General features: G+C 38.5%; 1 protein-coding gene across 1 annotated transcript in view; it reads right to left on the reverse strand.

Annotated features, from left to right (window-relative positions):
* Positions 1 to 11,055: 11,055 nt before the first annotated feature.
* The window catches only part of LOC149462014 (platelet-activating factor acetylhydrolase 2, cytoplasmic-like), a 94,583-nt gene continuing 91,923 nt past the window's right edge, over positions 11,056 to 13,715 (reverse strand). Inside the window, exon 10 of the mRNA XM_089677573.1 lies at positions 11,056 to 11,265. Within this exon, the coding sequence (XP_089533699.1) occupies positions 11,168 to 11,265 (98 nt within the window). The 3' untranslated portion in view covers positions 11,056 to 11,167. The remainder of the gene's footprint in view (positions 11,266 to 13,715) is intronic.

Below are 13,715 nucleotides of genomic sequence, written 5' to 3' on the forward strand. Positions count from 1 at the left end.
ATGCAGCCGGTGTTTCTGCCAGCTGACCATAGAGCTGATTGGAGACCAGAATGGTGCCAATCATCTCTATAGTCTAAGAAATCGGAAGCTACGAGCATTTCATCAATTCAGTTTCACAGGATATAAACAGCACCATTTGTAAATTGGGAAAGCATTTGATCACACCGATCTTGGTTTGATTAGATAAGGTAAGGGCAGAGGAGAGATCTAGAGTCTAGTATAGCAAAAAAATTGCATAAATTGCAGTATCTATACCATAGTTTGTAGTTGCTATAACTTTCACACAAAGCAATCAATATACACTTTTTTTTTTTTTATAATTTAAATATTTATTCATTTTCAAATAAATCAATACAAAATTCCACAATAAAAATACAACATAACAGGATCTCATAAAGACACTTATTTCGTATCATTTTCTCCCCCTAATTCCCTTTCTTTCAGCCCACCCTCCACCCCACCCTATTTCTTTAAAGCCCTGACATCTATCTGCTCGACTAACCTCTCACATCTTCTGGATACAAAGATTTGAAAGAAGAAAAAAAAAAAAAAAAAAGAAAAAACGAGAGTGACGAATTACTATATTTTCTCCCTTTCCTCTTCCTTTCCCCTTTTCCCCTCCTATCTTCTCGTTCTCTCCTTCTCTTTACGTTTATTCACTCAGTACCTTCTTTTACCTTTACCTTAGACTTAAACTCCTCCCATTTCTCCCATTTTATATAATATGCCACCATTCTATCTTCCTGTGTATAATAAAGTTTTTCCAATCTAGCAATCTGGTCTACTCTATTCATCCAATCCTCTTCTCTTGGTGCCTCAACTTTGCGCCAAAACCTGGGAATCAAACTTTTTGCTGCATTTAGGTAGCACCATATACCCAGCTCTTTATATTTGTTTCCAGATATTATTGAATTATGAAAAAGGCAGGTTTCAGGGTCCAGTCTAATCTCCATTCCAGTAATAATCCTAATTTGATTTATAACTTTTTTCCAATATTCTTGTATTTTTAAACATTACCACCACATGTGGTACATCGTGCCCAACCCTCCACACCCTCTCCAACACCAAGGTTGCTTCTCCTCACTCATCTTGTGCTCTATCATCGGTGTAACATACCACCTTGTCAAACATTTAAAATTCATTTCCACCTCACGCATGCTAATATTTTCGTGTACCATTCTATATATTTTCCTCTGTGTGTGCTCTTCCCACTCCACTCCTAAATCCCTTTCCCATTTTTCTATATACTTTAATTTAAACTTACTATCTAAATCCGTGAGAGCTTTATATGCTTTAGCAGTGCTGTGTTTCCCATCACCTCGGTCTTCTAAGTATTTCTCAAATTCATTCCACTCTTTCCTAGCTCTAAGGGGCTTCGTCAATTTCTCCACAAATTGTTTCAATTGATTATACCTCCATATATCTATCCTAGTGAAAATCCTTCCCTCTTCCCTTTTCAAATCCTCCAGTGTTCTTAAGTTTATCCCCTCCATTACATCTCTCAGCTGAGCGTCTTCCTTCATAATCCATCTACCTGAAATTTCCTCTTTACCTGGGGGAAAAAACTCTGAATTTCTTAGTGACATTAATAGTGAATTAAAATCCCATTTCCTCTGTTTGTGCATTTTATCCCACTCCCTTATTAAAATCCTCGTGTATATACTCGTGCTCTCCTCTAATTCTCTGAACTGTGGTGGCACCCATACACTCCTACTCAGATCCTTTCTACTAAGTGTATTTTCAATTGTGACCCAATGTTTACTCTTTGAGTTATGTGTCCAGTCAAAAATTCTTGCTAAGATGACTGCCCTATGGTATCTTTTAAAATCCGGTACTCCCAACCCCCCTTTTTCTTTATTTCTGCTTAGCACTTCATATGATATCCTAGGTTTTTTATTTTTCCATGTATATTTAGTTACTATTCGCTTAATTGTCCTAAAATACACCTCTGGAAGATTAATGGGAATCATCTGGAATTTATACAGTATCTTAGGGAGAATTACCATTTCTATCAGGTTAATACGACCTAGCCAGGAAGGATTTCCTCCACCCATTTTCTTCAATTCCTCCCTAATCTCGTTTAACAATGGGATATAATTAGCTTTATAAAGATTTTTCTGTGAGGGAGTAAGTTTTACCCCCAGGTACTTTATTTCTCTATCTTTCCATATAAAAGGAAACTCTCTCTGTATATTTTCTTTTTCGCTCTTTGGAAGATTTATATTTAATATCTGTTTTGCTCGGGTTAATTTTTAGATTTGACATTTCCCCATATTCCTTCAGTGTTTTCATTAGGTTAGGAAGTGTTATCCTAGGGTTTCCAACATAGAATAATAAATCGTCCGCAAAAGCGGCTATCTTATGTTCTGTCTTTCCAACATTAATTCCCCTTATATCAACACTTTTCCTAATTGTTGATAACAGGGGTTCCAATGATAGAACAAACAACAGTGGGGAAAGTGGGCATCCCTGTCTGGTTCCATTTGACATAGAAAAAGTCTCTGATCTCTCTCCATTTACCATTACCATCGCGGACGGTCCTTCATACAACTTTCCAATCCACTTTCTCATCCTACTACCCAATCCCAGGACCTCCAGTGTGTCCATCATGAAACTCCAGTTAACCCTGTCGAACGCCTTCTCCGCATCTATCGAGAGCAGCACTACTGGATTTTTTTCCATTTTACTTTTCTGTATAAGCATCAGGGATCTCAACCCATTATCTCGACCCTCTCTTCCTCTAACAAAGCCTCCATGTCTCCATGTATCCAATCTGGCATCAGATCTTTTAACCTATTTGCCAATACTTTTGCATACAACTTCGTGTCTACGTTCAATAGCGATATCGGTCTATAACTTGAGCAGTGGGTGATATCTTTACCTTCCTTATGTATTAGAACCACCTGTGCCAGAAGGGATTCCTGTCTTATCTTCATCTCTCCCCCCAATGCCTCCATATATCTCTTTAACTTAGGTAACAGTAAATCACTATATTTTTTATAATACCTCACGGTGTACCCATCTGGGCCAGGGCTTTTTCCCGTCATAAAGCTTTTTAATGCTATTTTTAGTTCTTCCTGTGTGATTTCAGATTCTAAGGAGTTTAATAGTTCTTCACTTAATTTTGGTAATCCTGCATTTCTTAAATAATCCCTTCTTTTTTCAATATTTATCATTTTATCTTTATTTATAACATCCTTGGGGGCAATATTATATAATTTACTGTAGTAATCTTTAAATACCTTTGCAATGTCTTTGGTTGAATGGACTAACTCTCCCTTGGAGTTTTTTATTTTATCTATGTAGTTCCTATTCTTCTTTCTCCTCAAGGCTCTCATCAGATATTTTCCTGATCTATCTCCCCATCTATATCTTTCACCAATGATCTTATTAAAAGTTCTCATTTTTTCTTCCTCCATTACTTTCTCTAGTTCTTCCCTCTTTTTTTATCACTCTTTGCTCTATCTCTTTCCTTATGTTATTTTTATGTAGGAGTTCCATCTCAGCTATTTCCTTCAAAAGCCCACTAATCTCTCGTCTTTCCCTTTTTTTCTTTGCCCCAATCGCAATAAGAATTCCTCTTACATATGCTTTATGTGCCTCCCACACTGTAGCTAGTGATACATCCCCTGTTTCATTTTCCTCAAAGAACCTCTCTATCTCCTCCCTGATCTTCCGGTCAGTATCTGGATCCATGAGGAGTGTCTCATTCAACCTCCATGATAGGCCTCCTGACAACTTTCCTCCCCATCTTAATTTCATTACTACAGGTGCATGGTCCGAGAAAGTTATTGCTTCTATTTTTACTTTAACCAAATCCTCAACGAGTCGATGGTCCACCAAAATATAGTCCAATCTAGAGTATGTCCTATGTACACTAGAGAAGAAAGTGTAATCTCTATCTCTTTTGTTGACAATTCTCCAGCTATCCACCAGTTGACACTCTTTCATCACCTTTTTCAATAATCCCATGGACCTATTTCCCCCTCTCTGTACTACAGATGTTGTATCTATTTGTGGATCCATACATATGTTAAAGTCTCCCGCCACTATTAAATATCCCTTTCCAAAGTCCATCAATCTTCTCATAACCCCTTTCAAAAACATCTCTGGCTTCCTATTAGGGCAATATATGTTTGCAAGCGTACATTCTATGTCCTGTAGTTTACCTTTCAAGAACAAAAACCTCCCCTCCGGGTCCATCTTTCTATCTTCCAATTCAAACCTAATGTTTTTTGCAAATCCTATAGCTACACCCTTCGCTCTCTTAACTGGGGAATCTGCATAATACCATGTCGGGTGTTGTCTAGAGTTTAGCTTAATATTTTTTTTTAACTCTAGATATGTTTCCTGCAAAAATACAACCGAGGCCTCTCTATGTTGTAATTCTCTATATAGTCTAAATCTTTTACCTGGGCAATTTAATCCATTTACATTATGGGTTACAGACCATATTTCCTCCATATTTTATTTGTCTTCTTCCTATTTTACCATTTCCTTTCTTCTTCCCTTTCCCTATACCTCTTCTTTCATACAAGATGTCAGTTTTAAAACTCCCTATCCCCAGTCCCACCTCAATTCTCTCCCTCCCCTCCACCCCCCCTCCATCCACTTCCCCTCCCTCCCCCTCCCTCCTCTCCCTTGTTAAATACCCCTCCCCCCTGCCCCCTCTCCCCTGGTAGGCTTTTTGTTTGCCTATAAATCATTTGTGGAAAGAGTCCCACTTTTGATTCCAACCTGGGGGCTCAGCTCCGTCCATGTACAGCTCACCTTCCCCCCCTCCTCCCCGGTGTCCCTCTATCTTTTTGCTCTCTATTTTCTCTTCTAACTAGCTGCCATTCCTCTTTTCCCAACATATATGACTCTCCCTCCTCCTCTTCCCATCCCGGGATCTCTATTCTCTGCAGTTCAAATTTGTTACAGAAGTCTTTCATATCTTCAGGGGATCTCAAAAATGCTGTGACTCCATCTTTCCAACCGATTAAACATGCTGATCAACCCCATCTATATTGCACATTGTTTCTTCAACAATTCCAATAATGGTTTCAATGATCTCTTTCTTCTCAGTGTCTCAGCTGCTATGTCTGCAAAGATTTGAATATTTTTCCCTCCATATTTGATATTTGTTCTTCCTTTAATCTTCTTCCATATCTCATCTTTATCTCTATAATTATGGAATTGAACGATTATATCTCTTGATTTTTCTGGGCCTTTTTTTTGTTGGAACTTTCCTATCCTGTACACTCCATCCAATTTAAACATTTCCGCACCAGATCTATCCATTATGGAGTTCAAAATTTTTCCTGTGGTCTCCTTTAGGTCTTCCCCCTGTAGCAGCTCTGGGACTCCTCTTATTCTAATGTTATTTCTCCTATCCCTATTTTCTTGATCCTCCATCATATAAAGCAGTCTTTTCTGTTCCTTCCGAGTATCTATTATCAGTTTTTCTAATTTTGGGATAATTTGGGTGTGGTATTTAACTGTTTCCTCCGTTTCTTCCACTCTAGTTAACAACTGTCCCATTTCTTTCCGAATTATCCCCATCTCTTGCTTTATGGATTTTTCTAAGTTTTTAAACATCTCCGCCATTTCCTTTTTATTTGGTATTTGCAGTTCTTTTTCAGTTTCTCCCATCTCCATACTTTCCAGTGTTTGTTGGCTATTGTTAACTGATCCCAGGGAAGATCTTAAGCTATTATCTAAGCTTATTTCCAGTTCACTCCTATCACTTATTTCCTGGGATTTTACTGGAGTTAATTTCCTCTGCGACGTGTATTTTTTATTGTTCCAGTTTGGGAGTTCTTGGACATACTTCCTTTACTATTTTTTCCTTTCATGTCACAAATAGGATTTTTAGAGCTTTTTAAGACTCTGGGATATATACTTAAACTGTCACTTCTTTCTTCCAATCCTTCAGACCCTCTCTGGGAATTCCCTTCTTATTCTTTATGCTGGATATCAGATAGTCAGTAACACAGTCTGAAAAGCTAACACTTGGGCGGACCCACAGCTCTCACTGACCCTCCGCTATGGAGCAGCTTCCGAGTTGCAGTCCTGGGTTGCCCTTTCTCCTGCAGCCGTGTCCTCCTCTTCCAGGGAATTCCCTTGGGTCTCTTTTTCCTCCTCTGCTTATACCCCGAGATATCCCTGGAGACAGCTCTGCAGTGACTGTCGGCGCTTCCCCTGCCTCCTAGGACACCGGCCGGTCTCTTCCTCTCCCAGCTGTCCACCGCGGCAGCCCACGTGGTAACGCCACTCCTCCTCGTCGCCCGGCAACCCCACGCTCTCTCCGGGATCACCGCAGGCAGACCTCAGGAGGAAGGCAGACTCGACTCTCCGCTCCCCGACCGACCGCCGCACCACCGCCGGGATCTCCCCCTTCTCCAGGTTGGTCTCCAGCCAACCTCCGACACAGCTAGTTAGGCCCTCGGGACACCTTAGGGAGGATAGGTGGGGGAGGCTATCGGTGAGTTCCTATTCCCCGCTCTCCTGTGCCGCCATGTTCGGGCTCCGCCCCCCAATCAATATACACTTATTAGGATTTTTTTGTACTAAAAACATGTAGCAAAATACATTTTGGCCTAAATTTATAACTAACTTTTAGTTTACTATATATTTTTTATAGCCGAAAGTAAAAAATATAGTTTTTATTCAAAATTTTTGGTCATTTTTTTTGTTTATAGCGTGAAAAATAAAAAGCGCACAGGTGATCAAATACTACCAAAAGAGAGTTCTATTGGTGTGAAAAAAAGGCGTAAATTTAGTTTTGGTACAGCATTGCATAACTGCGCAATTATCAGTTGAATTAGTGCAGTGCCGAGTAGCAAAAAGAGGCCTGGTTATTAAGGGGGGTAAATCCTCTAGAGGGCAAGTGGTTAAAAAGGGTCTTTATCTGTAGAGACAAAGCTACAAACATGGCTGCTAAATAGCACTGTTACTAAAGACCACAGACACCTAATACATTATAAATATTTTACTGTAGGGCTTTAATTGGGACTTCAGTTGGTACTTTATCAGCTGCCCCTGACCAAGCCAACCACAAGGCATTTGTCTTCTTCTGTCTTCTGGTCCCACACTTCCAGCGAAATGGACCATCCCTTGGAAGTCAACCCCTCCAAAGTCAGCCCTGCTCAAGTAATGTGGTTTTGACTAGTGCCAGTGCTAAATATTGGTGGCTTATTTATATTGTACATGTGATACCTCAGAGGTAGTGAAATTGGAGAATAAAAAGAATACATGACACTGTATGTAGACCTTTTAGGTCAACTTGCCAGCTTGTTATTTATGTTTCTGTATTAAACTTGTGTTTATTTTATTGTTCCCTAAAAGCCTGTACATTTTACTTTGAAATTGTATTTACAACTTCAGCCATTTAGCACAAATGGTGAGGCTTTGCATTGTAAAATCACCCTCAGTCAGCTCAATGCTCTCTGCTTCCGACAGTAGACACCTAATGCATGCATTCACATAAAAATGATTTCAAATTATGTACCTTTTTCTTTTTTTTTTTTACTAGGTGTCACTGTACAAACACATTGAAAATTTAAAAAAAAAATCTTTTATCTTTGAAAGATGTTTCTATTTTATTGTTTACTTGCTCTACATTGCAATGAGGCACTTCTGCTGAGAGCAAAATGACCCTGTATGTGTTTATTAAAAGCTAATTAAGGCCCTGAAGTGCCAAGGCACCGAAATACCAAATTAAAATTGTATTGAAAAATAGGCTTAAAAGGAATTTGTTTTTGTGTAAAAAAAAAAAATATGGACTGCTTGCTCTGCTGAAAATAACTGGAGTTTAGCTATGCTTACAAAAACACTTTTTGTACACATTTTTATGAAAGAAGTCAACATTCTCAGATTTTTAAGACAATGACAGTATCTCTGTATTCTTCCACTAAAAATAAAGGACATCAAGGTTCTCCATATTCCATGATTATGAGGACAAGATAGTTCAAACTTCATGGATTGTATGAATGCTGACATTAAAAATATGTGGACACTTTTTAATGTATATAGATCCATATAATAAATCTATTGCACCCTTTTGACCTTTTAGCAATAAATCTTACTTTCTGAAAGTGTTGAACTGTTTCTAAAGCTCTTTAATGCAAACACAAATTCCTGCCGCTGAAGAGCGCTACTGTGTGTGTTGAACCCTCTGTATAACCTGCCTGCGGTGACAGTGGTATACAGACAATTATTTCAACCATCATAGTGTTATTGCTAATATTGCTGAGTTTCCTCTTTCTCTGTACAAAAAGGTGGTGGTGGCAGTGTGAAGAGTTAATTGCGTAATTAACCTGACCCAGTAACAATCGCGCTCAGGCTGCCGGTACATCGATTGTGGAAAATCATTGTGCAGGGTGCAGCTGGGCGTGACATTGTTACGCACGTGACATCGCGGTTTTAGATTGGCTAGTTCTTCGGTCACGAGTTTGGTGTGAAGGGCTGGGATCTGACGTCGCGATCGTCACAACTCCAACTCTTTATAGTTACACATTTTCCAGTTAAATGCTCTACCACCAATTAGAAAGCTGCCAGACCCTCAAAGGCATTTTGTTTTTGGGCTAATTAACATAACTGAATGCTTTATAGAAAACTATAAATTTTTTATATAAAAGATGAATATGAGGATGAGGAAATTCATTCTCCCTGAAAGTCTAGACAGTATAGAGATAAACACATGATTGAATATTAACCTGATCCACCAATCAGAAAAAAGGTTACAGGGCCAGCTTTCTAGAGGCTTTTATGAGTTGTGTTGTTTGCAACCATAAAAAATAGCAAGTCAGGTGACAGATAAGAAACTGGATCTGAGCATCAGATCACACCTCATCAAGAGAGGGATCATCTGACCATCTGACATAGTTCACTGAGGTCGGGACATACAGCTACAACATAGCTAGATGCTAGAAAACTACACCCACTGGCCAGCCACCATTTTGAAGGGTCTGGTTGACAGCCATGTTAAGGCAATCTATTCACAGCGTTCCACTCTATTGCTTCTGAGGGTAAATATAACGTATTATTCTCCTGTGATTTTTGTTTAGGCCAATTGTAATAATCCATGATATAACTTAGTATGTCTCCCACGATAACATGCATTAGACTGTTTTTTTTAAATTTATTTTTGTTATTTTTTTTCCCTCTGAGGCCACAATGAAGCACACTTTTAGGTATTTCAACACCTATTCTTTTTGCAGGAGAATAACAGAAATCTGTAAAATGCAGATGCCAAGTAGTTATAAATGGTTATGCTGTCCCTGAGGGGAAATTAATTATAGAATTTAAAGGATAAGTTCACCTTGTGGACAAAAATAATAAATGCAATTCATTGAAAACTACAAGCTGACAGCTGCTAAGCCTGCTGGGACTTGTAGACACTCATTCACAGAACACTGTGAATGAATGATGCGGCTCTGTGGGCGGGGCCCTGCACAGCCGCGCTGTTTTCAAATCTGACAGATAGTATGGGGAGAAGTTCCCCTGTACTATCTGTCAGAGGGAGGGTGGGGGTGTGGGAGTGGCAGGCGTGGCTGCAGCTATGGGAACATGTTACATGTTCCACCCTAAAAACGGGTGGAACATGTAACATGTTCCAGAGGTGAACTTATCCTTTAATCCAATATATATACTCTGCTGTAACAGATAATTTTAGAACGTCATTGCAAATATCATAGTATCTATGCATATCTCAATCTGACTATTATTTATAGTGTTTCTAAAGGGATTTCTGTCAAATAAATATTAATTTATTTTTCAAAGTCTCAGTCCATATTCACACCAATCTTATTGTGTTATTCAAAGAATTTCTGCATGGGCAAAATAACTCAGTAATAATGAATTCAGCTTAATTGGTTTTTATAAATTATTTTCTTATAGGAGGCATTGTTGGTCATTAATTGATTAAACAATTGATATAGCTGACTAAATGATTTGTTCAGATTGTTCTCAGATATCAAACTTGCAAGCAGATAGGACCTTTACTGCAGAAGTGTGTGTTCTTTGGATGGGAGTGGGTTGTAGACCAAAAAGGAGGGAAGTTGAACAAAGTGAAACCAACATCAGGTGGGCACAAGAACAAGGCTTTTCTGGCAAAAAATGGTAGTAGCAGGAACTTTACAGTACTTGATTTTAGACTTGTTGAGTTTTAGTTTTAACTGCTAAAACTGACTTACACATTTGCTCTAAGAAAGTACAGTCGATTGACAATATAGCAGCAAAGAAGGGAATTTAAATTGATCACCTATGTGAAAACAATATACAAGTCCGGTATTTTAGGTAGTTTAACAGCAAAATGCACCTAGCATATTCTGATCATCAATAAGATTTGCCAAAAAACTTCTACCCCCAGATATTATATATCTATGATAAGAAATTCTGGAATGCTGCCTCTACTGTACGTCTTTGAGAGATCATTGCAAAATTGAAGTGCGGCCGTTTTGAAAACCTTTTTTATTGTGCTAAGAAAACAGTTATTCATATTAACTGCATTTTAGGATATGGCCACTCATAGTCACAAATCACAGTGATTATGAATGATTAGGTAATCAGTAAACAAATTAAATACGATTATAAGAATTAACACTAAGTGGTTTAGTTGTAATGAGGGTAAAATACATGCATGACATGTGGGATGTGAATAATATGTTTAAATGAGGTTTATGGCATGAAGAGTACTAAATGATTTCAGTTTCACTCTAACTGGTTTCATTAAACATTTATATATTTGGCTACATAATCACATAGCAAATGATGTTTGGTGGCATCAGTATGCTCAGAATGAATCAGCAGGGATTTTCTGATTGTTTTACACACAATTCCCAGACATTGCATTTTTCTCCCTCTTACATGTTACCTCCCCTCCCTTCCCCAGTGCTTATATAATACTGTTGCACAATTGATGATGTTCTATGTTTGGCACTCACTCAATACGGGCAGCATGTCCTCTGCTTAGGATGTAGCTGTCAGAGCAATGAATGCAAGGAGTGCACGCGGCAGCTTCTCCGGGGCACAGAACGAGGGACATTGTACTAACACAAAATCTCTGCCATATCTTTATCAACAGTGCAGCATTTATTTGAATACAAGAGATTCTTAGTGCAACAACAAAGCACCATTCTCCTATTGTTTCCCTCAGACACAATGCCCCGAGAATGGCATAGTTTCACAGCTTGCTGGTGTTTACCACTGGGAAATCGAAAATTACATCAGCTTGGATCTCTTCACTTAGATTTTCCAATTTAGGACAGGTTATATTCAGGTCTGACAAAGAAAAACAACATATTTTTGTAAGTGTATGCTGTAAAAGATAAATGCAAACAATATAATAAACTGGCACATCTATTGGCTTAATCAGTAAACTGTTTATCCTAAGGGAAAATAGCAGTGATATTTCCATTTTGCATGAATCAAAGAGGTACATTAACAAATCCTATTATACAAAAAAATGTACATTTTATATTCCAAGAATTTGCCTAAGAATGCACTCCAGCACAATGTAAGAGGGAATTTGAGTGCCCTGGAAGGCAGCAGTGAAGCACAGTTTTTATTTTTCCATCATGAGCTGTCTTTTCCCACTGTTCTTTACTTGGAGGTTGGTCCCCCCGCGTGGCCTGCTTTAATTTTCAGCTTTCAGTGCTATCACACAATGAATGACAATTGCGTGGTCATGCAACACTGTACCCATAGGAATTTTTAGCATTTTTTGAGACAGATAAAGCTTTATTTTGGTGGTTTTGAGAAAAAGTGTTTTCCTTTAAAATTTTGCAAATAAATATTTCATCATAAATCTTGGCCAAAATTTATTCCGTTATCATTTTAATAAAAAAAAAAATAACCCAAATTAGTTTATAACCAAAAATTATAATTTTTAAACTTTTTTTACATTTTTCTTTTTTTTTATATTATATATTATATTATTATTTATGTTTTTACAAACTGTCACTCTAGCAGTACAGTGTCACCATGGTGACACTGTACTACTTGTGGGGGGTGATGAAGATTTTTTTTTTTTTTACACCGATTGCTTTTACATAAAGGCTGTAAAAGCAATAATTTCTCCTCCTCTCTGGCTGCATTCTTGCAGCCATTGAGAACTACTGTGTGAGCTGTGATTGGTCACAGCTTGTCACATGGTACAAGGCTGTTGTGAATAGCCTTGTACCATGTGACCTCTGTGATCATTCACAGATTTCACTAGTAGTGAGCAATGATGTCAGAAGTGACATCTTGCTTACTACTCTGCATGTGATCACTGATTGGCCAATCCCGTTCAAGAGGAGTTGATCTGTCGACACATCTTGAACAGGACCGTTGGTATATTTTTGTTCAACCAGCACCTGCAGCCAATCTGATCAGTGTATTCTGACAGCGCAGAATACAGTAACACAGTGGGGAAGGTTTCTCCATGCACTTCAAATGTGTGGATGGGGGAATCTGTTTCTTTGTTGTTTGTGTTTGGCTGGCTGATCACAAAAAAACCCAAAACATCCATCTATGGCCAGCTTCATACCTAAAGTAGTTTTTTTAGGTATTTAAATAGTAACTCCACTTTTGTTAAGAAAAAAACATTCCCCTCTGGGTGATCTATATACATAGTAAAGATTTTAAGGTGACTGTGGCCGAATTAGTGCACTAGTAGTAACAAAAACAATTGAGTACTATCACTGATACTTTTTAAATTGGTACTAACATCCAAATTTACAGGACAAGCTTTCGGGCTGTGTCCCCTTTTTTAAGGTTACTGCAGATCCAAGGATACTGCTTGGACCTTGAAGAAGGGCTTACACCCTAAAAGCTAGTCCTGAAAATGTGGCTGTTAGTGAAACTAAAAAAAAGTCTCAGGAATTTTAAGAAATGTTGTAGATTCCTATATTTTGTTATTCTAAAGAAATAGCTGTTTGCTGGTCTGTGTCCACATGCAAAATGAATGTGAATGGAAGTGATTTTATAATTATCAATCAGCTGTTGCACTTGCAGGGTTCTAATGAGGTAAATGGCAGGATCAGCAACCCTTTAGACATGACTACCCTTTGGGAGTATTTAAGCAAAACACAGAGTGCCTCCAGGCTGCCATACTGCATTCCATTTAAAAAAAAATTACAGCATTGCACATGGAAATATGGAATTTTTCAATTCATATTACAATATGACTTGTGTAGCAATTGTATATACTATATTGTGTTTTATTTGCTATGGTTTCCCATGAAAGTGGAGTTACCCTTTAAAAAATACCATAGTACCAACTTCATCTGGGTACTTCAGTAGGCTAGGTGAATTTAGGAAACGTTATCGCAGTCCATCAATGTTATATTGCATTGATAAAATGGTTTAAAATAGGTGTAAGTGGCTGTTTTGTCTTTTTGTTATTTTGACATTCTTTAGCTCCAAGAAAGAAATTTCTTTAACTACTTGCCGACCGCAGATAGCCGAATGACGGCTGCACTGCGGCCGGCCAGTTCTGAGTGGACGTCATATGACGTCCTCCCAGAACGCGCTCTCCTGCGCGCCCCAGGGGGCGTGCACCCGGCGATCTCCGTGATCGCTGTGTCTTATGGACACAGCTGATCACGTGATGTGGTAAAAGGCCAATCACAGCGGCCTTTTACCACCTGATCAGCGGTGTCCAATGACACGCTGATCAGAGGGAAATGCAAGTGCCGGTTCTCGGCTGCACTTTCCTCACGCTGTCAGATCGTGAGGAAAGTACTGCC

The sequence above is a fragment of the Staurois parvus genome, unplaced genomic scaffold (genome assembly GCF_062004578.1).
Source record: "Staurois parvus isolate SC_StPar_1 unplaced genomic scaffold, SC_StPar_1.0 ptg000188l, whole genome shotgun sequence".
NCBI lineage: Eukaryota > Metazoa > Chordata > Amphibia > Anura > Ranidae > Staurois > Staurois parvus.